We start from the raw sequence: 25879 nt of genomic DNA, 5'->3' as shown, positions 1-25879 counted from the left end.
TTCACCTTGTATGTAACTTTTAAATATACTTCCCGTGATGGAGTTTTTAACAATTTGGGAAAAACTTGTGATTCCCGACAGAAGAGAGTCGCATGTTTCTTCTTTAACCACTTGTTCGCTGATCTTTCTTTTAGGAGCATCGGGAACTAATTGTCCTGTATCTGGTAGAGGGTTTTCTAACAACCATTTTGTGACGAACTCGGGATGCTCCTTCAAATACTGTCCCACACTATCTTCACTCAATCCAGACATTTTCACAGATCGTCTGGAACCTTATCCTTAAAAAATTCCAGCTTTTTGGCCCAAAACTTTAGCTAAATCTGCACATTCTTCTATGTTACAAAAAACGTCCGTACAACTGGAAAACAATTAACACTAAAGTTATAGCGACCTGATTAAAATCCCATCAGTAATTATATTTGAATGATTAATTATCTGATTGGCATTTCAAATTCTCACATGGCTACCAGATAATATGATCACTTTCATTAGATTTCATTTGAACATCATCAGTATTCATAGAATCTGCGGAGCAAACCGAGTCCAGTAATCAAACCTACTTCATGTCACTGATTAAATGTTCTGTTGTGTATGAAGCTGATATAAATTCCTTCAAGCGATTGGGAACTAAGATCCTAGTTATAATAGTTATACCGAACTGGAAAAGAGTAAACCATGAAAGTGAAAGAATAGACAGTGATTGTGACTGTACACGAGTTTACACTGACGACAAGGTACCTTGTCACTGTATAATATTGATCTTTTATAATATACAACTCATCAATAGTCCTTCTTCAACATATACAGCCTTCATCACAATTTAGTTATTGACCTTTTTCAATGTTCTCATTAATACCATAGCCTTTTAATAAATTGATTTCAATAAATATGTTATTGTCTTATTAATTCTCAGATATTATATACGTCACTAATGGCATTATCTAATATTATTGACTGTAAATTCAATATTTTACAATAACTCAAACTGTAATATCCACTTTATAAGATTATACCGTCGAAGGTGGGTTACCTGAAATATAAAATAGACTATATGATACCAAGTTATTACAATTAGATTTTATGTATAAACACAGAAATCAATAAATGAAACTATGTATGTACAAATGGAGTGAAATTCTTGCTCATTGTATTCTGTTAAATTTCAGAAATTTGAATGTCTACATAGATATCAAGATACACGCACTATAAATCTTTTAATTTATTTCCAAAATGACCTTGTTGTGAATTCAAATAGTCATGCCAAGATAACTATCTTGTGATCAAGTTGCGAGATGTTGTTAAGAATACTTTATGGGAACAAGTGATTGGAACGAAATAGGGAAATTAAATGTCGATCTCACTTGCTCAGCTTTAACAAAGTGTGGGAGATTTGTTGAATACTCAAATTCTCTAAATATTCCTTTCATACATAAAATTGTATTATTGATCAATTTGGTAATTATTAACAATCGGCATACCTTGTTTGACATACAAGTATTGTATGTGAGTATGTTTAAAGTGGTAACATATGATTCGTATCAGTAAACTACAAACCCAAAAGTATGCTTAATAAGGTAATCCTCAAACTACCAAAATTGATATACTTCACTGTATAAAGAATTGTGTCGGTTTTTATAGATTACAAAACCATAATGCATGACTGTTAAGATAAACCTCACGCAGAAACCAAGTATTATTTTTCAGTTAAACGTGACAGTAGCAAAACATTATCATTTGTTAGATAAACCACACAAGTGCTAAAAAGTGTAATAACAAAGACTTCTTAACACTAACATAAAGTATGATTGTTAACACTATCAAGAACCATACTGTATCATAAAGTATGATTGTTGACACTATCACGAACCATACTGTATCATAAAGTATGATTGTTAACATTATCACGAACCATACTGTATCGTAAAGTATGATTGTTAACACTATCACGAACCATACTGTATCATTAAGTATGATTGTTAACACTATCACGAACCATACTGTATCATTAAGTATGATTGTTAACACTATCACGAACCATACTGTATCATAAAGTATGATTGTTAACACTATCATGAACCATACTGTATCATTAAGTATGATTGTTAACACTATCACGAACCATACTGTATCATAAAGTATGATTGATGGATAAATATCACATTTTGATAAAGCATGATTGTTAAGATAATCCCCTCACTAAATATTACTATCATTATTATTAGAACAAAATGGTATTACCAAAAAAAAAAGACGTGGGTAGGTATTCCACATGGAACCTAGTTTTAATTATCTTATTGATTGAATTTATCAATCTTATTCATCGCATGGTTTCCTTCTTTAATGGAATTGTGAATCTATTATTGTGCATTCCTCACAGAGTTGGATCAACATGCTTAATTATAAACTACCAGAGGAGTGATAGACGATTCTCTGTTTTCTATTTTAACTACTATTGGTTTTTTGATAGATTATGATATTTTGGAAGTATCCTGAAGGAAAGGGTATCTAAACATCTCTATGTCCACAGATTATTCAAGAATTCTAGAAGTCTGTTTATAAAAAACAAACTTCATCGCTATTTTCAGAAGTTGAAATGTTATATCTGAACAGGTGATGTTTGTTAAAATATACCTGGCAAACTCTATACATACGTAAAATTGGCAAGGGATCCAAACTTAAATATTTCACCTATTTAATGTATACATGTTGAAGTTGGCCATTACTATGTAAAAAAGTAAGATTTGTATGACGATCAGCCCCCTTTTAGAAGCATTTATTAACATACTTATATCTATAGTCCTCCACAACAGCTGACTTTTGACACCAGCTATAATCGCAATTGGTGAAAAAATGGCCGAAAGAAATCCTTTTCTCCACATATCGGGTGTCTAACATACAATATTGTTGCTTATAACCAGGAAAGTATTTGATTCAACTTACCTTGGAAAAGAAAGAAGACAAATGATACGCTTTTAGTTATTATCAAATTGATTATCCTACAAGATAAAACCATGAATGACAAATAACCCCAATTAGTTCTTGGTCTCTAAAATCAATACATATATTTATTTAATGAAAATGACTGCCCAAGGATATGATAAACAAAAAGTTATTAGATTTACATCGATTGACAGGTTAAGCTGTATTCATTAACTTAGATATTTCCCTAAATCTGCTTATTATCAATTTCAATATGCTTCATAATGTCTATATTTTTAATCTAGTGAAAGATAATTATCAAAATAGTCATTAATATATTTTGACAGGTATAATTACAGATGAAAAGGCAGGTGAACATGACAAAATGAAGCAATAAGCTAGTCAAGCCAGACCAATTTATCATTTCATAAAAAGAAATAATGTTAATGCAATAAATTTCAATAAACTCTAAAGGTTATTATATTACTCAATAATTTAACTGTATATATAAATATAATTATCAATGGAGATATCCACACTTCGACACTTTCAAGTTTTATTGGAACTAAATGAAACAAGATTTTAGTTCATACTTGTGAAATGAATTAATATTTTAAAAATGTCTATTACAACATGACACTATTCATATTTATGCTGCATACAATCTTGACAATATTTATGTATGATTCATTTGGTACTTCATAAAGCATGATTGCAAATACAGCATGATTGAGACAAGCATTGATATACTAATAATTGCAATGAGAAGTTAATTTGCATGATGTCTTGCTAAGATGTAATCTGCGGTGTGATAAGTTAGAATGTATGTCGATTTTGAGCTGTAGATTATTGTCGTTATAGGTGGTAAATTATATGGCATGATTGAAGTGATAAACTGTTCTCTGTCACTTACATGATGACTTTGCAGCAACTTTTACAGCGACAAATGTTTTTGACGGTAAAATGATTCATCAATCAATCAGATAGTCCAATCAAGAGGGTGTAAATCACATATAGGACATATTTCATGTGGTATCCACACTTAAACTTATCAATAATAATTTTTTGCTCTGAAAATGTTTCACAAACAATATTTCATTAGATTTCATTTTTTTTATTGATTATTGTGTCATGTTGAGCTTTTGATAGAATAGAATATATTTTCAATTTTTTTTATCATATTGAATTTTCAACATGTCAAAGAAAATTTACAACACTCATTAATTAAAAATATCAAGGGAAATTATGACGAAAATTGAGTGGAACTTTCATTTTTTTTGCCTCATAATTTATTCATAAAAACTTATCGTATTACTTCCCACATGTGTTAAGAAGATAGATTGGAACATCAGGGCAGTTGATATCGAGATACATGCATAAAGATTACATTTCCAATGTTATGATAACGCTTGATTATAATATCAATAATATGTAATATTGTCTAGATTAAAAATATTAAATTGTGTTCTCTTTTCAATTGTTTAAATATGAATTTGACATAGTAACATCAATATTGAACTTTATCATTTCAATGTTTATGTGATTGTGTGATCTGCAATATGGTGGATGTCACACGTTAACTTAATGAATCTGTTTTAGAGGGGTCTATTTTCAGAGCATCATCAACTATAAATGGTCTGACTAAAGAAATAACAAGATTAAGAGAAGACATTCAAGTTAAGAAAGGTCAAACTTGTGGAGTAATTATATTATTAAAGGGTAAAATGGTCGTCTCGAGAATTAGATTTTCCTCTTATAACAGCACATTATCAGACTGGTAGTGAGATCCCAATTAGTTACTCTGTCACATAGTTTCAACTTATCTCTTTCACAGCCTCTCACTGTATGATAACTATAAGAGGTTTTACTCGCCAAACTACGTTACACAAATGAAACCAATTCGACAGAATCTAAAGAGAGTGGCTAGCTAATTACCATTTATAATAAATCAGTTTAAATCTTTCACACTTCTTTCTTGTCAAGACAGTCTTCCGTGTTATTGAATAAGATGTGTTATTTTTGTGAAAGAGGGAAATTGATGACATTTTAGATACGTTACTCCTACTGGATCACCGATTCTTCGTACACAACTTGTTAGACATGATCATTATATTTCTTCAAACAGCTTCAAATCCAATTGTTTAAAAGAGAAATGATTGTGTTGAAAGTGTAAAATCTAATAATAGTTTTAAAGAATTTGGTTTGTTGCAATGAATTTAATATACATTTTTAGATCTACTTTCAATCGAGAATTATAATAACATGATCTAGTTTATCTTTACATTATAAAAGTTTTTACTTTATGTTTATCTACAATATCTACATAGGAAGTGGGTTTTTTTATTTTTTAAATAAATCCGATTTTGATTTACGTCAGTAATATTTAAAGTCATAAAATATATTTGTTACTACGATACATGTTTGTATAATTCATTGGAGATTACATATTAAGACCTACCTTAAATTTGAGCTTTAATTTATCTTCCAACATCTATACTTTTATACACTACCTAGCAGCAGATATACCCCTTGTTGTTACTCTAGAGAAAAATATGCATCGTTATCGTACAGCAATAATTTACATTTTAACATGTAAACAGGTTTGATTTCATTTGTTGTAATTTTTTAAAAGTAATGACCCACATTCTAACGTTGTTGTAGAAATAATGCGAGTTGACGAAGACGAATTAATCTATATGAAAGTTCAGACTTTACCTTATCTCATCAGTTAATCCTGTACAATATAATAACAATAAACAGCAGGCAAGTCAGGTCAAACCAGGTGAGAAATAGTCCACAAAAGATTGACTGTTTAGTGTTCAAGTTAACCTAGCCGAATATCATACAGTAGGTTTATTATAAAGTAAAAAATAAGAGAAGGTAGCTGATTAAATCTGCATTATTCACCTCTACTAATATAACATTGTTAAAGTCATAGTAGACAATTTGTTCTTAGTGAAGCGTATTTTGTCATTGGTCATTTAGTCTATGTGAATAACAAGAATAAAGAGTTTATTATCAATAATATAATAACAGTTATCAGTTGTATTTATATCAATAGATCTAATGGAATGTCAATACAAAATGCCTATCACCACTTAAATAACTTTCATGAAATTAGGTTTTTTAACAACATTACTGACCTAAATGTACTTTATTACTGCACGCTATAGCGCAGATAAATAGAGCAAATTAAATTGATAATGGTCTGTATTCAAGCATAGCATTCAGATCTATTGTTACCAGCCATACATAAATGACAATGTTTTATAATTCAAGTTTGTATTTTACACTTCGCCTGATAGTCGGTGATATATTAAAGAGAGTGCATGTCATGCCTGTCTGCATTATAAGCCGAACTAGAGTAAAGCGATTATTTTATCCTGGTCAGATTTTTAAATAAAATCTGCATTGTAAGATTAAGGTATATTATTAGATAATACATAATAGAGTTACATGAATATCTTACAGAGTTTTTTTGTATGCAAGGCGCTTCGAAATAAAAGAAATAACAGCATGAACAAATATATTTGGACAAAGAGTCAGGTCTCAACGACCTGCGAGCAGAGGTGACCAAAGTGCCCTAGGAATAGGGAGTTTAATTCTTAGTCAGATATAGGATACACAAAATATTGCATGGACAGATTCCAATGGGTTGATTTGGGCCTGGAGAGTGTGTAAACTATCTTCAGAAGTACTAGAAATGGACAAAAATCGCATTATTCCTTCAAAAATACCTCAAACTAGGTAATTCACGATCTACTTCTATATATTTCTTTTCTTTATGTGACAGAATCTGAAGAAAAGACGACTCGTCATTTTAGCGAGGAAAATTCTGGGCACAAATGTATAAGAAGTCTAATATTTCGACTATGAGCACTATTTCTAATAAGCTTGACTGACAATGAGAATTGTAAGCCAGCTTAGAGCCAACTGAATTGTCGAGTTGTGTTTTGAACTGATTTTGGTGTCTCTATGATGGTTAGGAGATCTTAAGTCTCAAGGATGGTAAAGGTTAGTGGTCTAATGAATCTAGAATCTGCGACCTTTTGACCTTGGGTGGTAAGGATAAGTAGTCCAATAAATATGTCTCTAGATGGTTAAGGGTATGTGATGTTTTGTCTCTTAGGTGGTAAGGGTAAATGGTTTTGTGATTCGGGTGATGTAAGGGAATTTGACCTTTTGACCTAGAGTGGTAAGGATATGTGATCTGATGTATCTAGGGTGTTAAGGAGGGATCTCTGGAATCATCAGACCAATTACCATTACTACCCTGAAGTAAATAGACTACACACTCTTAACACATTCACAGTCCCTTACAACTGTTACGTAGTCATTAGACCAAAACCCTTACCACCCTTGAGTGATTTGAACATAAACCTTTACCACCCTAAGTCAACAGTTCACATCGTCATAAACCCCAGAGTCATTAGACCTACCACCCTAGAAATAAAAATAGGTTGATTACAAACTTAGAGTCATTAGACGACAAACCGTAACCAGCCTAGAAATAGAAATAACACCACATACCCTTACCACGTTAGAGTCATAAGACCACATACCCTTACCATCCTAAATCGAAAGGTCACATTTCTTACAACCCTAGAGTCATAAGAACACAAACTTTTACTATTCTAGATATATAAGACATATTCTTACTTACCACCCTAGAGTCATTAGACCACATACCCAAAATGTCACATTACCTTACCACCCTAGTCATAAGACCACAAACTCTTACCAGGAAATATAACACTACATACCCTTACCACCCTAGTGTTATTAGACCACACACCCTTACCACCCTAGAGTCATTGAACCACATATCCTAACTAACCTAGGTCAAAAGGTCACTAATTTTACAGCCCTAGAGTCATAAGACCACAACTCTTTACCATTCTAGAGATATGATACCACATACCCTTACCACCCTAAGGTTATTAGATTACATACCTTTACCACCCAGGGCCAAAATGTCATATTCTCTTACCAAACTAGGCCAAAAGGTCACATTCCTTTGACCCTTACCACCCTAGAGATATAAGACCGCATACAATTACCACCCTAAGCCAACAGGTCTTATTACCTTACCACCCTAGTAATAAGACCACAAACCTTTACCATTCTAGAGATATAATACCACATACCCTTACCGCCTTAGTGTTATTAGATCACATGCCCTTACCATCCTAGGTCATAGTGTCACATTCCCTAATAATCCTAGTCATTAGACTACAAACCCTTACCACACTAGAGATATAAGACCGCATACCCCTACTATCCTAGAGTCATTAGACCACCTACCCTTACAACCCTAGGTAAAAAGGTCACAGTCCCTTACAACCGTAGAGTAATTAGACTTCAAACCCTTACCCCCCCTAGACCACATACGCTTATCCTCCTAGAGTCATTGGACCTTAGCGACATACGATTTCTTATCCTTACCACCCTAGGTCTAGATCACCCTAGGACAAAAGGTTAAAAATCATTAGACCACTTACCCTTGCCGTTCTGGAGACAAATATCACTTACCCTTACCACTCTAGAGACAGAAGATCTCATACCCTTACCATCCTAGAGACACCAGACCACATACCCTTAATACTTCAAAAGTCAAAAGGTGCCCCAGGTCAAAAGGTCAAAGGCCTTACATTCCTGTAATTAATATACCACCTATCCTTAACACCCTACCTACACTCAAGACACATAACATCACTTTCAACTAGACATAAGAGAGCTTATCCCTACCACCCTCGAGACAAACGATCTTATTCTTACCAGTCTAGACATCAGACTGGGAGCATATTGAATCAAATAGACAAAATTGCTCCTACAATTTTAGAGACGTTAGATCTTATACCCTAACCTCCCCAGACTTATATGACTACATAGAGTAATATGTAAATAATATCTAGTATAGAGTAATATGTAAATAATATCTATTATAGAGTAATATGTAAATAATATCTAGTATAGAGTAATATGTAAATAATATCTAGTATAGAGTAATATGCAGATAATATCTAGTATAGAGTAATATGTAAATAATATCTAGTATAGAGTAATATGTAAATAATATCTAGTATAGAGTAATGTGTAAATAATATCTAGTATAGAGTAATATGCAGATAATATCTAGTATAGAGTAATATGTAAATAATATCTAGTATAGAATAATATGCAGATAATATCTAGTATAGAGTAATATGTAAATAATATCTAGTATAGAGTAATATGTAAATAATATCTAGTATAGAGTAATATGTAAATAATATCTATTATAGAGTAATATGTAAATAATATCTATTATAGAGTAATATGTAAATAATATCTAGTATAGAGTAATATGCAGATAATATCTAGTATAGAGTAATATGTAAATAATATCTAGTATAGAGTAATATGTAAATAATATCAAGTATAGAGTAATATGTAAATAATATCTAGTATAGAGTAATATGTAAATAATATCTAGTATAGAGTAATATGTAAATAATATCTAGTATAGAGTAATATGCAGATACTATCTAATATAGAGTAATATGTAAATAATATCTAGTATAGAGTAAAATGTAAATAATATCTAGTATAGAGTAATATGTAAATAATATCTAGTATAGAGTAATATGCAGATACTAGTTAATATAGAGTAATATGTAAATAATATCTAGTATAGAGTAATATGCAGATACTATCTATTATAGAGTAATATGTAAATAATATCTAATATAGAGTAATATGTAAATAATATCTAGTATAGAGTTATATGCAGATAATATCTAGTATAGAGTAATATGTAAATAATATCTAGTATAGAGTAATATGTAAATAATATCTAGTATAGAGTAATATGCATATACTATCTAATATAGAGTAATATGTAAATAATATCTAGTATAGAGTAATATGTAAATAATATCTAGTATAGAGTAATATGTAAATAATATCTAGTATAGAGTAATATGTAAATAATATCTAGTATAGAGTAATATGCAGATACTATCTAATATAGAGTAATATGTAAATAATATCTAGTATAGAGTAATATGCAGATACTATCTAATATAGAGTAATATGTAAATAATATCTAATATAGAGTAATATGTAAATAATATGTCGGGTATAGAGTAATATATATATAATTTATATAGTTTGCATATATTATAGAGTGATACGAGTAGATACATGTTAGAGCACAGCACAACTAAAATAATACCTTATAAAAAGACTAAAGTCAATTACATCACTGACTTTTCTCATCCGAGACAAGAAATAATCGCTTTTGTTAAATGGTTAATATTACAATTATGAATAGTCTTCCACATGGTTTTTGAATTATGCCATTAAACTTATTCGGGCGAAAGTAGTCCAAACATTCACTTTTTTACACTATTTTAACTGCCAAACCATTTATTGCTATTATTCCATTCAATAGTGACATTGAATAATTGATCATTATGATAAGATTTCACGCTGAATAATTGCATAAAATGAGAATCACCTACATTACATGATCTAGCTATATTAATTAGATAAGTTGCAAATTTTCACAATAAATTACGGCCTAGAGGTCTCTGTGGGGAAAATCATATTTCAACTTTATTATTCTGTATTAATACACAGTCACGAGTAGAAATAAACAGACACGACAATCTGGACAAGTTGAAAATATTCAGTTTCATTAATTTTTTTACGCTGAATTTTATACTGTTAAATTTATTAATTGTAGGGTGTTGTTTTCACCCGATTCCTGATATAAATAATTTCACAACAGCTTACCAAGTTATTGAAATGGAGCAACAGCAGGTCTTGTAATACGTTATTACTTACAAATTTCTGACGAAAGGTTCAGGCTACACTATTTTACACCAATGTTTATTAACCAAGTTTTTTTTTTATTTAAAAAAGAAACAATATACACCAACTATAATAAAGGACATGGAAGAGGTTTTGCATCTAAGTGATCTATATTTTTTCCAAATTAAGAAATATATGATTTTTATACGTTTTTGACGTAAGATACGTGTCAAAATGCACCAAATCAATTCTAGTTTTCAATAATTTCCCAATACCCTGTGTACCCTTTAGTTTAGGGAGGCTGACGACGCCACTATTATTCTATCATTAACCATTTAATTCTGGCTAACATCCAAGGAAAATTTACACCACTTGCTAAATAGTTCCGTGAGTCGGAGAAAGTAAGTGAATATGTAGACAACGGGCTAGGCCCTCAATCAATTACAAGAAAAATCTTATAGCTGGTACAGAACTTTCACCTGATAGTGTCTGCTGGGGTTAACCAAAGTAATCGCTATTGAATATAAATCAAAAACACGTAAAGACGTTTTCTGGCAAAGGGGTGCGACTCATATCTACAAACTTAGTCAATTCAGTCCACGACCATTGAGCTAGACTATATATGATTAGGCATTTTGGAATTACTGAAGGAATTACAGTCAGGACAACAAATTCACCTGATAAATATTAATATTAACAGATAAATATAAAGTGACATTGTTCGTTACACCATGTAAATTTTAGACCTGCTACAGGTTCCTTATTTTATATACTTACACATGTTAAGATACAGTGCGGTTTCCTTTTCATATCATCAAAGGTAAATAGTTCCACAATCAAATCAAATCAATTTATTGTATCAAAACATAAAACAACCCTATATGCAGAGCAGTCAATCTAAATATATACAAGTTTATTAGCAGTCTTTAGCACTACGTGTTAATATATTTCACAATACTACAAATTGCACAGCTGGTGACAAATAGTAACAACTTTATTACACATCAACCTACAAAAATAATAATAATTCTATAATAGAAATTTATTGAGTTGTACATCTGGAGTATTACATAATAATATCATATAACATTTGTTAATGTAAAAAGAAAATGTACCGAGAACCTTAAATACGGGTGTGGTGATTCATTCATGCAACTATGGATTATGATATATGTTTAAAGTCTTAAATTTCCATTTATTACAAGGTGAATACAAAATGACTGTCAATCTTGATACATTAAAATAAAATACTGTTTCGCTCTCTCGCGAAAAAAACATCCATTCAGTGAAGCTGCTCAGAATCGAAAAAGCTAATTGCTGATGACTGTCCCAACTCAAGGCTTAATTTTTCCCGTTTTTATACGCCCACATTACAATGTCGTCGCCTCTGACCACCCGCCAGTCAGTGCATGCGTCCACATTATCAAATAAGTAGCCTATTGGTAATTAGTTTTTGCAGAAAACGAGACCTGTATTCTAAAAAAAGATTGTTTACTTACATCAGGTCCTATTACAGCCCTTAATGAGATAATAGTACAATCGTTTGTATCTGGAAACTCTACGATGTGACCAGGTTTAAACGAATTAGCATTTAGATATTTCTTTTTCTTCATTTTAAAGGACGGTGCATAATAATTTCCATTACAGCCTTCCATAGAGATACCAGATTTACCAGCTTCTACCCAGACGCCCAATACGTCTCCAGGCTGTACCACAGTTTGTTCAGGAACTGGTACTATTATTCTTTCAATTCTTTTTTCACTTGTTGTCACAGGTCTTGAACTTAAGAGTTCAAAGCTGAAAACGATGGAAAATTATTATTGTAAAAACAAATAAAGGGATGTTGAATCAATTGCTGAAACCCTCTATAAGACGATAGATTTTCCATATGATATATTGCATATAATCATCATTTCATATTCACGTGTTGTGAAATGGAAACCTTTACTTATAATTTAGAATTCAGTATCAAAACAGAGTGTCCGAAAATCGAATAAGATAAAATAGTGTACAGTGTACTGCTTATAAACGTAGTTTCCATCTTGTTGCTGTATTCCTCACCACACATGTGACGTTACCCAATCTGTTCCTTCCTTCCTTCACGATGTTAAGCTATCAAGAACCTCGTCTTATATACGACTGCATATTGTTTTTACAAACCATGTAAACTCTATATACTAACCTATTTAAAGACTCATTTGTAGGTGGTCTATAAATTTGTAGATGAAGATTTCCAGGTATTGGACTATACAAGTGCCACTCAACAACACGTCCATCCCTCTGAATTAATAGTTCTGGTGTTCTCCCAGCATAAACAAAAGATTTGGTTCCAAAGCCACCTCTGTCTTTCATTGCTATTTCACTAGTCAATGACCGAGCAAGATTTGATACTGAAAATGAAACACAATGTAGAAGAACTTTAAGAATTTCATTTGTACTGTATTCGAACAACCAGTATGTTTTTAAAAAATATTTGAGACGTCTATGTAATGTGGACTTGTGATTGACTTGATCTGAAAGATGTCGTGGACTTGGAAGTTCAAATAATAACTTAGTACTTACGTTTACAGACAGGTGGCTGTCCTGATAATTTGCCATTGGAAGTACAAACTCTGTCTAAATTACCAGATTCAACAGTATGCTCATCAATACATTGATACTGTACAGTTCTACCACGAGTTAGGTGTCTTCTGGTGACCAACACTCGTACATTCTCTGGTATCTCTGGTGTTTCGCAATGAGGAGCTGAAATCATTATGAAGATCTTATATTCCCCATAGCTTGTTACTTTGTCGTAAGAAATCGGGTTAATTGATTTGATCGTAATACAATTAAACATTGTAAAAAACATGTTCAGCTCTTCTCATAGTTGTAGTAAATGACATAATAATCTTTAATCTTTGACATGGTTTTGATCTCCAGCATCGTGACGTATTTCACGAAATTGTTTGTGAATATTGGCCGATATATGGAAATTAGTTTGGAACATTAATACGAACATTTTATCAACGTATTTCCTGATTATGGATAACACGATAGGTAATAATTCATCATGGAGTGAAGCTTTATAGCAATAATCATAGTAAATTATGACCTGTATAACTCTGATTCGACACATTAGTAAATCATAGGTCTATATTATTGATTACTGTTATACTTATTCAAAGTTCGTTCATCTCGCATCTGTGTGGAAGGCAATAAATATCCTTGACTCGGGATGTCCGAGGTCTTAAACCTACCGATTCTTCATATGCTAGCTATATTTGTTAGTTATCTGACCGACTTCCGTCATTAAAGGGACAAATTCACCGTTTTCGGGGGTTGATTCGGGTCTTGAATATATGTAAATAGTCTTCAAAAGTACTAGAAATGTACGAAACTCGCATTATTCCTTCACACTAGGAAAATCACTCTTTAATGCTATATTTATTTCACAGAGTATCTTAAAAAGAAGAGTCATCTTTTTAATTTTAAGACGCCGATAAAACTATACACACAGGGATTTGAAGGGTCAAATTTCGATGGTGAGCTGTGAACACTATTTCTGATATTTTGGCTAAAAATTCCAGTTTCTGTGACTATCGGTCAAAAAAATGGCGTACCTGTACCTTTAATATTCAAAAAAACTAGAAGTCAACAAGTTTTATGTAGTAGAAACAGCCTTCAACATCATACGTGTGCTATTAGTCAACAAAGTTTGACACAATCAGTGAGCTAGCATAGGTCTCAAATGCCAATAGGGATTATAGACTTCCTGGATGGCTTTTGAAAGAACATTAGATGGTAGCATTAAATCATTGATAGCCACAGTTGGTAACATCCACGGGACAATGATAGGCCGAAAAATGATTGTCTTATCTAAAATGAGTGCTTACTTCAAACAACCGTGCAAAAGCACAAATTCGTTGATCAAAATGACTATCATACCTCATTTAATTGAAAAAAGAAACTGTTAATTTGGAGAACAAAGGTCGAAGATGATATTGCTGATAAACTTACTCGAATGTTTGTCACATACTCCACATGTATGAGAACATTGAGACGAGGCAAATGATGTTTGGTTCATACACATTGTCGGCGAATCGTGTAGAATCTCTTCACAGTTTGGTATTCTGTCTGAACAATGTTTGGCTTCTATAAAACAATAAAAAAACAAGTTTAGTTATACTAGTGTGTATGAAACAATATTACAAGTATTTGTGTAAATGGAGGTATAGTGATAGTGAGAAAGTGTAGAAAACTAATGGAAAATGGAAAAGTTCAGATGTGTTCATAGCCATGAAAGTTTGTTTTGCTTTTAAAAGATAATCTCCGTCATCAACATCCAATAGAGAAAACGGTACAATAAAACATGATTTATAACCGTTCAATTTAAATCATGCCATTTTCAATGTTAGATTACCTTCAGAAAGAAAATGTTGAATTATTTTTTTACATTAAAATTCTCTTAAATTTTACTCTTTCCATCAATTATGGCTTTTCTTGTAAATATTTATAAAGGGATAAATCATTTTTATGGTTCTGTTGTTTGTTGCAATTTCCACAGCATTCGACTTTATTTACAACAAACTCGCGGATAGCAAGGTTAGAGAAAGTTCTGTATTTAGAATGCAGCTTTAACAGCTTAACTTGTGCTACTCATTTTTCAGTAAATGTCTTGTTTAGTATTATGTATAGACGCAGCTTCATGGAACAACAATCACTGGTTAAAGTTTTATGTTTTAAATGTCATTCAAAGACTTTGTATAGTATTGTTTCAAATGTTTCATAGAATTTCATACCGATCGTCAAGACTTTTTTATCGAAGAGTTTACTTACTTTTTGCCTTTATTTTGCAAATATAAGGATGTTTCCGAGTATATGTGCAATATACGTCTTCCCATTTACTTTCATTTTCTTCGCCCATTATAGCAATACAATGTTCATTTGATCTATGGTTTGGTCCGCCTGAAATTCATATGTCGTGAGTGCTAAATGGAAACACAGTCACAAAAAGCATTAAATGTACAAAAACAAAAAAGATTCGAAATTGTAAACTACAATTCTTATTAGATTGCATACCTCTAAATCCACGACTCTTACTTTTGACAAGTCTGACAACCCTCAACTGGTCATAAGTCAAATGGATATTGATTTAGATATACCCTTTAGCTATCCAAGGAACACTACTATGATGTAAACTTTCAAACCACTCAAAAGTGGAAGGAAGAATATGAAAGCATTCAATGATATGTCAAAACATGTCATAAATGTTTACCTTTCTTGAAATTGGTCCACACAGCTTCTTCTCCATTACTCCACATATATTTCTTAGTCTGTTTATCTCTGCGTAGACCAATCCAGGTTGTTCTGAGTGGAATTCTACAAGACAGGAAATATTATTCATGTGTTTCTATCAGTATCATAATGACTTTTTAATATAAGTACAATTAGTTTGAATTTTGAGTGCTTTCCTAGACTAGCTTCTATTGATATTATTCTAATTTCCGTTGGACGGTTGGACGTTTGTGGTTTCTGTATTTCCTGGAAAATCTGGTAAGATTATGGTGCAAATAATTAGTGGTGTTGAAAAATATGAAAATTGAAACCAACCTCAAAGTAACAATGAAATCATGTTCTTCTGGTACAGCTGCAGTTGTTAAGATTCCATCCAGAGATTTACATTTTTCGTCTGCCTGGACCCATAATATTGCTTCTGGGAAAAATCTATAGCAGTGATTTTTAAATACAGACCAACCGACTGGACACACTGAAACGGAACAGTCCATTGAAAATCGTTCAAGGAAAAAACTGGGCTACCTTTGAATTTTGATTTGAACTGAATACAGGTTTCTTGCTAGGGGATTGAAATAAAAAATAAAATTTTGTTTCCAGTCTTCAGAAAGCATAAATAATTTTATTTTGTTGAATAAATAAGAGTTTGATACAAACCATCACAAACATGATTAACGACAGACCAAGTAGCATCAGTTAAACATGTTGTATTTATTATTTCTCCTGTATCTACACATCTAAACTGTATTACTTCTCCAACTTTATAATACTGTTTTATATCACTAACAATGATTCCATCTTTCATAGTCGATGGTAGTCGACATCTTATATCTTTTTCTAATTAAATATAGGTAACGTGAACAAATAGATTTAGAAAATATAATAATAAATCCAGGAGATAATTAAAATATTCTGAAAAAAGTTTCAAATGATGTCTATAACCTTTCGGCCGAGATCAGAATGATAAAGGTTCCATTTTTGAATGTCAGGCCTAATACAATGGTTATCTGTAATTCAAAACGCTACCTCCTTATAATCATTTTATTTTGCAGATCTGGTTATTTGCCCTTTTTTACCTTTAATAACTGGTGGTATCTGTGGAAGTTCTGATTGACAAGTTTTACCACAATGCGACAAGGCTCTAAAATCATTTTCACAAAAATCAGCTGTATCATTTTTCAGTTCCTCACAATTATTAATTGTATCATGAATAGGTCCTAAAATAGAAAAAAAAATACTCTTCTTATTTCACTTCATTAGATTGACAACTTCCTTAATAAGGGAAAAATCGAAATTACATAATAAAATTGTCATTAGCCGCCTCTTTCGTCACATTTTTTCAATACACACTTCTTTTCTATTTCTAGTATCGGCCAATTATAATCTTTAAATTGATTATTTTCACATAATTGTTCTCATACATGTAAGAATAATATATTTCCCAATTCAATTTTACGCAATTCTATGAATTATTTTATTGCAGTTACTTCAGCAAATTGTCATATCCTTTAATGGATAATTAAATTGCTTCTGAAGTTTTTGAAATAACCAAACTAAGATTAACAATAAATTTTCTGTCCTGAAGACTCATAATTTATAATTTCAGTACAAGAACGTTTTGTTTATTACCATTGATAATACATTTCCAATATTTCTATGAGTTCGTTTCTATCCTCAAGTTTTGTAAGGTTGGTAGTTTACTGAATACAATTCGTTCATTACCAAACATTTAGAAATTTAATCATTCAAGTGATCAAAACTGGTTTTAGAAACATTCAATTTAATAATTCAATTTGATAACTATATTGTTTTATTGTTTTTATAGTAGTGTTTTTATACACGTATAAACAAGTCATTTACCATGCATACAGGCATCACAATATTCTCTCTCACAACCATCAGCATGTATATAACACCATGGTTTTAATCCATCACCGGGATTACGACAATAATTCCCATCTAAACCATCTTCATAATCTCTGAAACAAGCAATTTGCCAGCCAAATTAACATAAGCAGAAACATTAGAGAAGTTAGAGAGTAGTGAATAGTAAATGAAGAGAAAACATATGAGTGACTTCATCCGTCCACCTTCTTATGGCATTAATGCCATCTAATTTACCTTTTATCCTCTCTTCAAATGACCCATCCAATTATTGTTGGTAATTTCATAAATTTGAAACATGATCGAAGAAATCTGTCGTATCAGTGGGTTCGCCTTTATTCTGAAATGGAGGTATTCCACGAGAATGGTTCGAATTTAGCTTATAATATAATAAAACAACAAAAATTCCACATTCTATGTACCCGTTTTTAAAAGTATGATGTGGGCAATGGGTAACAGAAGACCAGGGTAAACACGCTTTCATAGTTTCAGTGATGTTAACTTTTCCTCTATAGCTACTTCCTTGATCATCCCAACTATAACACATGTCTTCAGCTGAAAATACAGAGATACAAACTTTGCTGCAAATTTCGCAATTGCCAGATAATCATAATATCAAGTAAGTTCAGGAAACTGTCTCACAATTATAATGTTTTTCTGATTTCCGAAGAATGACTTCTGTAAAGATCTACATTTCACCACATTTCGTGGTAATGCTTAATGGTTCGATAAAGGTATAGCTATGGTAAAATAAAAAGGTAATTAGTCACTATTTTGAATTAGTGGGTCATTTATCAAATTAAGGAATACATACGTGATATAAGTGATATTTTAGCTTTGAATCCCCTCCGAGGAGTGCTTAAACTTGTACGAAAACGAACATTGATTATATTAAAGATTGAAAAGAAATTATCTCGACTCCACAAACCACACATCCTTAAAAGAGAAAATTGACAAATCCTCTTACCACCGCTATCATATGCTAGTATGTAAAAATTTGTTTGTTTCAAAAAATGTAATACACTGCTATTATTCTATGTTCAAATGCTTATTCAGGTCAGTTTTTTTCTGTGTAATGTACGTCATTTTAATAACATTACTGATGATTTTCAATTATACTTATATTTTGTTTCCTTTCCAGGAATCGACAAATTCTCTTACAGCGTGTTTGAAAAATATGAAATCAGTTCACTATGGTCAATGTAGTATCGATATACATCTATCGAGAAATGCCAAGGTATCAACACATTTGGTCTGATGAAACTTTTACCAATAAATCCATATCAACTTGACATTTGAATATAAAATAACCTACCATTGCCCTTCTTGTCCAATCAGACCAGTTCCAACTCCTATTGCCTCATAACATTTATCTAAGTCCTGTGAAATCACAAAATCTTCAAAACTCAACATCAACTTGGAATCTTCGGGTGCCTTAAAAAGAATATGCTCAATGAAACCTGGTAATAATAATTGGAAAGGTTCTTATGAAATTAACTCGACTACATGCAGATCTTCTACGAGAAAAATGACTTACATTTGTAGTATCCCACTCAAATAGCCTTATTTAATCAATTAAACTAATCGAAAACATTTTTTTGATTTATGTAGGTTGTTGAAGCTTTCTGCTATTCAAATTGTAGATTTGGTACCTATTTGTTGTGTAGTAAAATAATTGATACGTGGAGTTTTAAAGACGTTTCAGAAGCGTCAGACAGTGTGGGTAAGTTGGAATGTTGAGTTGTCAAATGTGGTCAGAAAGTGATTATGTATGAATATGTGAAGGTGATTTCCCGATCTAGCCACACCTGTACTATGACAGTATTCGTTATGAAGTGGTTGAAAGATAACGTGATGTTTATGTTCATAAAAAATTCAAACCTTTATTAACCACGTGCATTCCTCATCTGGTCCGTAGTCTCTAGGGTAGTTAGGTGATGTTATGGTTATTGATGGATTCTGTTTGTTTAAATTATAAACACCACCACAATCTGCAAGCAAAATTAACTCAAATGAGAATCTACTAACATATTATTGTGATTACTGTTAATATCCTACACAGTTAATTAACAAACAAAAAATGCTTTGTTAACATCAATCTAAATTGCATGGTAGGAATGTTGCTTTAAAATACTTACTGTAATCAGAGGGTTCATAATAACAATAATACATTAAAAACTGATCTCCTTTATATATAATATTTCGAGGTGCAGTACCACTTATATTTGCTTTCCCCGTATCATGATTATCAAACGTAAAAAATTCCAGTTTATAAGACATTCCTGAAAATACATACATTTAACATAATATACAACTAGGAAACAAAGCCTGAATTAAAGCTTAAGATATGAAAAGAAATAAAACGGATTACTTTTGTTTTCGTTTGGCCAAGAAAGAAAAAAAAGATCGAAATGTAAATGGTCCCAACAAGTATGTAATACAGGTTTATGTTCATGTTTTATTGATTCATTGATATTAAAACGTAGATTGTTTTACATACCATTGACTTTTTGACATTTATATCCAAGAGCTTTAGCTTGAAATAATATCAACGGCTTGTCATTGGGTAAAGTCATTGGGTATTCTGAAAGACCATCATCACGACAACAAAAGATTAATTTCACATCTGCACCATATTCACCATCAGGTAATTCGCCATGAAATGTGTTATTTTGTCTTTTAGATCGAATTTCATTATCAAACTGGACACTTCCCTCTTTAAATTCTGAATTCAAAAAAATACAAAAAATATCAGAATTTAACAATTAGTGGTTACATTGATTAACATATACTGCAGTGTGAGTACAATACGTATCATTGTACGGATGTGAATTTTTGCAACATGGAAGACAAGATTTTATTAGAAAACCATTAAAAGTGATACTTACTGTATGGACAGAATCCACCTTCTCGTAAAATACAATAGGATCCAGCAGGCCACTCTTTTCCTAATGGTGAATAGTTTTTACTTATACAAAAATGATACGTATGTCGTTTAGCATTATGTACCCCTTTTAAATGGAGATTCGATCTTGCTTTGTTAGTTGTATATGAATGCCAGTTTCTACCATCTCCCCAATGAGTCAACGAACCATGTCCAAATTTACCCTCCGGACATCCACTTTCAGTTGCCATAAGAGCAAAATGTCCTGCAGGCCAGCTAAATTTTTTCCCTGAAATGAAGTACATTACAAACCATAAGGAAGGGTATCATTATTCTGGTCACTAATTAATTTTCGCTAATTTTCCATCGATCACGTGGATCTCTTTTAAACTTATTTGAACTTTTGGCAATTCGATTCTGAATTTTTAAAATCATCCCATACTATGAATGTTCTTATGATATTGTCATAATATTTCTTGGATTTGGTGATTTGGAAATAAAACAATAAATATACTTCTTTTTATCATTTGAGTACATCCGGTTTCAGGATCTAGTCTGAGAGGGCAATTGCATTGGCACCTCCCATCTACCGTTGTTATATAACCATCATTTTCACACTTCTTATGGAACCAGTTGCATCTTTTATCTGAAATTGCAGAGAAAATTTTGATTATGATATAGTTAAACTATAAGTCAACCTCATGTATGTGTCGATGAAGCCCGCTGCTTGTATAAGGTTTTATAAGGGAAACTCTCTTATAGAAGCACTGACCACAAGTAGAGACTGTGGATTGTTTTCAATATCAAATTGTCAATATCAAGATTTTATGTCTAATGCTCCAAAAGAACTCGAAAGGCGTTTCTCACATGAATGAGCCAATTGCCGGTTTCGGTTTTCAATATGTACTGGCTATTACTAGTGTTAAAATTAAGTTAAAGTCAATGCACTGTCTTACGGTCTCAGCTTTCTCCTCTAACATGACAACAGTCAAACCGAATGAAAACATCAAAAGATGAGTTTATCACTTTTATCACTTCCAATAGCATCCATCATAAATGTATATTATACATGCAAATCCAACAGGCTAATGTAATGTTAAAAAGCTTGCCACATTATGAATGTGTCGACAAGAAGTATTCGGCTTTATATTCCCTACCTTTACAGTTGTGTACCCAATTTATATCTCTAAAAGCATAAAATCTATTTGAAGTTGTTTTTAGTCCTCGAATAAGCTTGTTCATCGTTGGTCTGTAACTTGTTTTATACATCTGCAATGTTATTAAGAATTTTATATCATTATTTCCATAACTATTCAATATTTGAAAATATTATTCTTCGTTAAATTATTATTGAAATTGATATTGTTATTATCATTGGCATCATTACTCCAATCGGAAAAGAAAATATCTGTGATATACGTACATATTCTGGATAATGCATCATTGATGTGATATCATAAGCATAATCGTGTATATTTTTTTCCTCCATGACTCTATATACGTACATGTGACCTGGGAAAGGAATAGGATAGGATGATAGGATGTCATATGGGTAGTGAATTAGTGTTATTCATTGCTTATAGTCTCAAGACCTTGGAGTAGGCCAACTTCTGGGTTCCAAAAAAGTAATGATATTAATATAAATGATACTTTGACTTTGTTTCTTGTTTCAACTGATCAGGGCAGATTTTATCAAATGATCTTTAGGTTTTCCAATAAATGGCTATGTAGAAAATAGTCCATCTTACTTTTCCTCAGTTCATTAAAGTTAATTCTGATCCATCCAGATGCTTGGTGAGAATGATGAGTGTGATATAAACCTAGTACATGTCCTAACTCGTGAACACAAGAAAACTGAAATACACCAAAGGAAATATTCTAACAACTACTGTCATATTTAAAGTATAAATGAATCTCATAGCAATGAGCCATTTCAAATATATTGATTAGTTGATTAGTTCCATGCAACATCGAAACAAGATACAAGTTATATGATATAAAGTAAATGAATATAAATGGCAAAAAATATATAGATTTGGGTGTGACTCAAAATGAATTAACAAGAAATTAGATATATATAACAGAATAAATTATTGATACCAACCCGATCACAACATGAGCACCTTTGAGGTTTCTTCTTGTTCCCAACATCAGCAAAACACCTAAAATAGTTTTCCAATATTTAAAGTAGCTATCCCATAAATAAATGCTACCATTATTATTAACTTGTCGTTAATGTCGTAAAATGGTCACAGCAAACCTGAACCTGTGCCAAATGTTAGCGATATATTTTGACTTTTAATTTGAAGTTTGTTATATCTGTTTATCTATATATATATATATAAATGAATGTCAGCCAGATATAAAATTCTCTGATGCTCATTGACATGAACAGAAATAGCTTCTTCTTGGTATCGTTATTAAGAGCACCAGACCAATCCAAGAAAATTTTGTATAAAAGTGTAACGATCTAAGGGAGACTAGTTATCAATTGCAGGAGTTTGTAACTTACGATTTTTCATTTGAAAATTTAACATAACCATTATGATCTAGATCATACATGGAACGAGTTTCAGTAGTCCATGGTACAAATCTGATACATGTAAACTTCTCCACAAAATACATAGCTGATTCTATTTCATTCTGTTCTTTATCACCTGTGTTAAATAATAAAACCAAAATCAGTTTGTCAACAAGGAATCCTTTCTGAATATACAGTACAATCCATAACCAACAATATTATTTTATAATCCTAAAGCAGAATTAACAGAGTCAACTTAAGTGGTGTAGATGTTCCAGGGTTTTAAGTAGCATTATTGTTCGTTTGTCTTGTATTTTTAATTCAATTTATTGACAATTAACCGTCACTGATAATACTATACTTATAATGACTTGGGATTAACTTACATATATATATATGTAATGTAATATCTTGTTTATTTGTTATAATGATGTATCGCCTTACTTTGAAGCAATCTGACCCCTTCTATTAATGGTATTTAAGTACACTTAATAATATTCGGTTACTATTTTCTACAAATCACAAACCAATGTCTTAATGTGTTCCATATCTTATACTACTGTTAAGAGTCTAATTAGATGAAAATGGTAGATGTGGCGACTCGAAACCCGAATCTCATCCTTAAATCATGTTCTGACTTATGACCCAATTGTGTCAAATTTAAAGCTAAGCAGTCAAAAAATTGTTACAATATCAGTCAATGTTTAGCAATATCCCTAACATCTCGTATTAAAAGCTATTATTGAACAGAGAATTTTGTTGTTTTATTATATCAAGGACAAAACTTGCAAATAGTTTCGCTGAACTTCGCATGGTTGATGGAAGTTGGTGGATCATTGGTGAATCGATAGTATTCCACCTAAAAGTGATACTACGTCTTAGAATGAACATAAAATTTAATTCTCAAGAATGGTCAATATGCGTATATATTCATCAGTGAACTTACCTGGCGTCATAAAATTACAACAGAATCCCTATAAAATCTAGAAAATTCATAAAACTAGGTAATTATTGAAAAACGCTTAATCATAATCTTGAGCGTTTTTCAATAGTTAATTGCATTTTTACTAAAATTTTGGGATTTATCGGATTATATGAGGATCCTGTTATGTTTTTTATGACATCAGGTATATCTACTGATGAATATATGCTCTTATTGGTCAAGTTTAAAATTTTAAAATTTTATGTTTATTCTAAGACGTAGTAGGCATATCCCTTTAAAATTCAACAGTGTTTAGGCAAAATTGAACTTAAATCTTACCTATCCCTTGGAGATAAATATAAGGAACAATTCCGTTCTTCCATTCATGGTTGGTGTAAACTAGACGTTTATGGCGACTTAATAACTCTGTTGATTTTTTGCTCTAAATACACAAACAATTTTATAAGCAAAGTAATTCGATTGGGTTTCTGTGAGTACCGACGCATTAAGCCAAAAGTTTTCCTCGTTTTGAGGTTATACCGAATCATCGAGCCTTTGCATATGTCAATGCCGCCAACAATGATTAATATCTTGCAGTGTTACACTTTTCAGCATTTTTTATTCTTCATTATGCTTTTGGTTGAGATAAGGGAATGAGAATTGGTATCGTTAAAAGTAGTGAACACAGGAAAGTTTCAATATGTTTTCTTGTATATTCTGTCTAATACAATCACACAAAACTGTGTATATAAATATGAATTGTTTGAGATTATACAGTGTCGTCAACCGAAACTTAAAGAATATGTGGTAAACTTACAGTTTTTAGAGATTCTGCTGAATTATCCGAATCTTGAACGGACGGAGAAAAACAAGAAAGAAAAAACACAAGTTTTACTATTCTTGAATCCATGCTTGAGGCTATCCGTTCTAAACAAGTTAATAAAAGTTCCCACAACCTTTCACAAGGTGTGTATGTAATCCTTGGCAAGTTAATTTTACTTTTGACCAAGTATGAGCAATAGGGTTATTGTATTTTACAATCGAGTGTGTCTAGTCTTAAGGGGTATATATTATCATTTCAATGCGTCTATACTTAAGGATTTATTATTTTCTAAAGAATATGTTTTGAATAGAAATTTTGAATAACCTTCCATTGCATAACGGTTATTTGTCATATAGTTATTCAAAAGGTAATGATATGAATTTAATAAGTTTTCATATATCCATTTCACAAATTAATTATACAAGGATTGGGGACATGGCATAGAAATTCTTGTATTCATTATTAAGCAATGTGACGGTCACAATGCTATATACTCTTCAAGGCCAATAACGTTATTTTTAACATTTATTTTGTCCTTCATACTTAAGTGGTGACACAAGTTCATTACTCTCAACCAAGAAATTGAAGCTGGTCGGGGAAGAAGTGATCGTGTCCGTACCGTGGGTTCACTCTTTCTATTTTCGTTTGTATCGATTATTCCGCACCGGATATCGTACCTCGTCTATTCGCGGCTTAAAGGTGCGAATAGACGAGGTGTGGTTTCTGGTGCGGTGCGGTGCGGTGGGGTGCGGTGCGGGATTATCTATACAGTGAAAATAGTAGAAGCGAATCGTGTCCGCATCGTGTCTAGGCCCGTTCCTCGTGTTTTCACTTGTTCTGTTTTCTTCTGTATTT

The 25879-nt window shown here is 31.7% G+C and overlaps 1 protein-coding gene across 1 annotated transcript; it reads right to left on the bottom strand.

The window, feature by feature from the left end:
- Positions 1 to 11552: 11552 nt before the first annotated feature.
- LOTGIDRAFT_235353 (hypothetical protein) lies at positions 11553 to 25111 on the bottom strand (the record flags this gene model as incomplete). The annotated part of the gene is made up of 25 exons (XM_009064542.1): positions 11553 to 11725; positions 12216 to 12513; positions 12899 to 13106; positions 13279 to 13461; positions 14716 to 14850; positions 15535 to 15663; positions 15974 to 16077; positions 16309 to 16465; positions 16648 to 16827; positions 17067 to 17207; positions 17851 to 17967; positions 18689 to 18810; positions 19190 to 19308; positions 19756 to 19865; positions 20013 to 20156; positions 20375 to 20599; positions 20763 to 21047; positions 21273 to 21404; positions 21916 to 22027; positions 22182 to 22270; positions 22507 to 22612; positions 22863 to 22920; positions 23271 to 23415; positions 24541 to 24643; positions 25019 to 25111. The coding sequence occupies 25 exons, from the start codon at positions 25109 to 25111 to the stop codon at positions 11714 to 11716; spliced, it is 3507 nt and encodes a 1168-aa protein (XP_009062790.1). The 3' UTR covers positions 11553 to 11713.
- Between the last annotated feature and the right edge of the window lie 768 nt (positions 25112 to 25879).

This window comes from Lottia gigantea, assembly GCF_000327385.1.
Source record: "Lottia gigantea unplaced genomic scaffold LOTGIsca_63, whole genome shotgun sequence".
Classification (NCBI taxonomy): Eukaryota; Metazoa; Mollusca; class Gastropoda; family Lottiidae; genus Lottia; species Lottia gigantea.
Note: the sequence above shows the minus strand (reverse complement) of the source record. Positions and strands in the feature narration are given on the sequence as shown.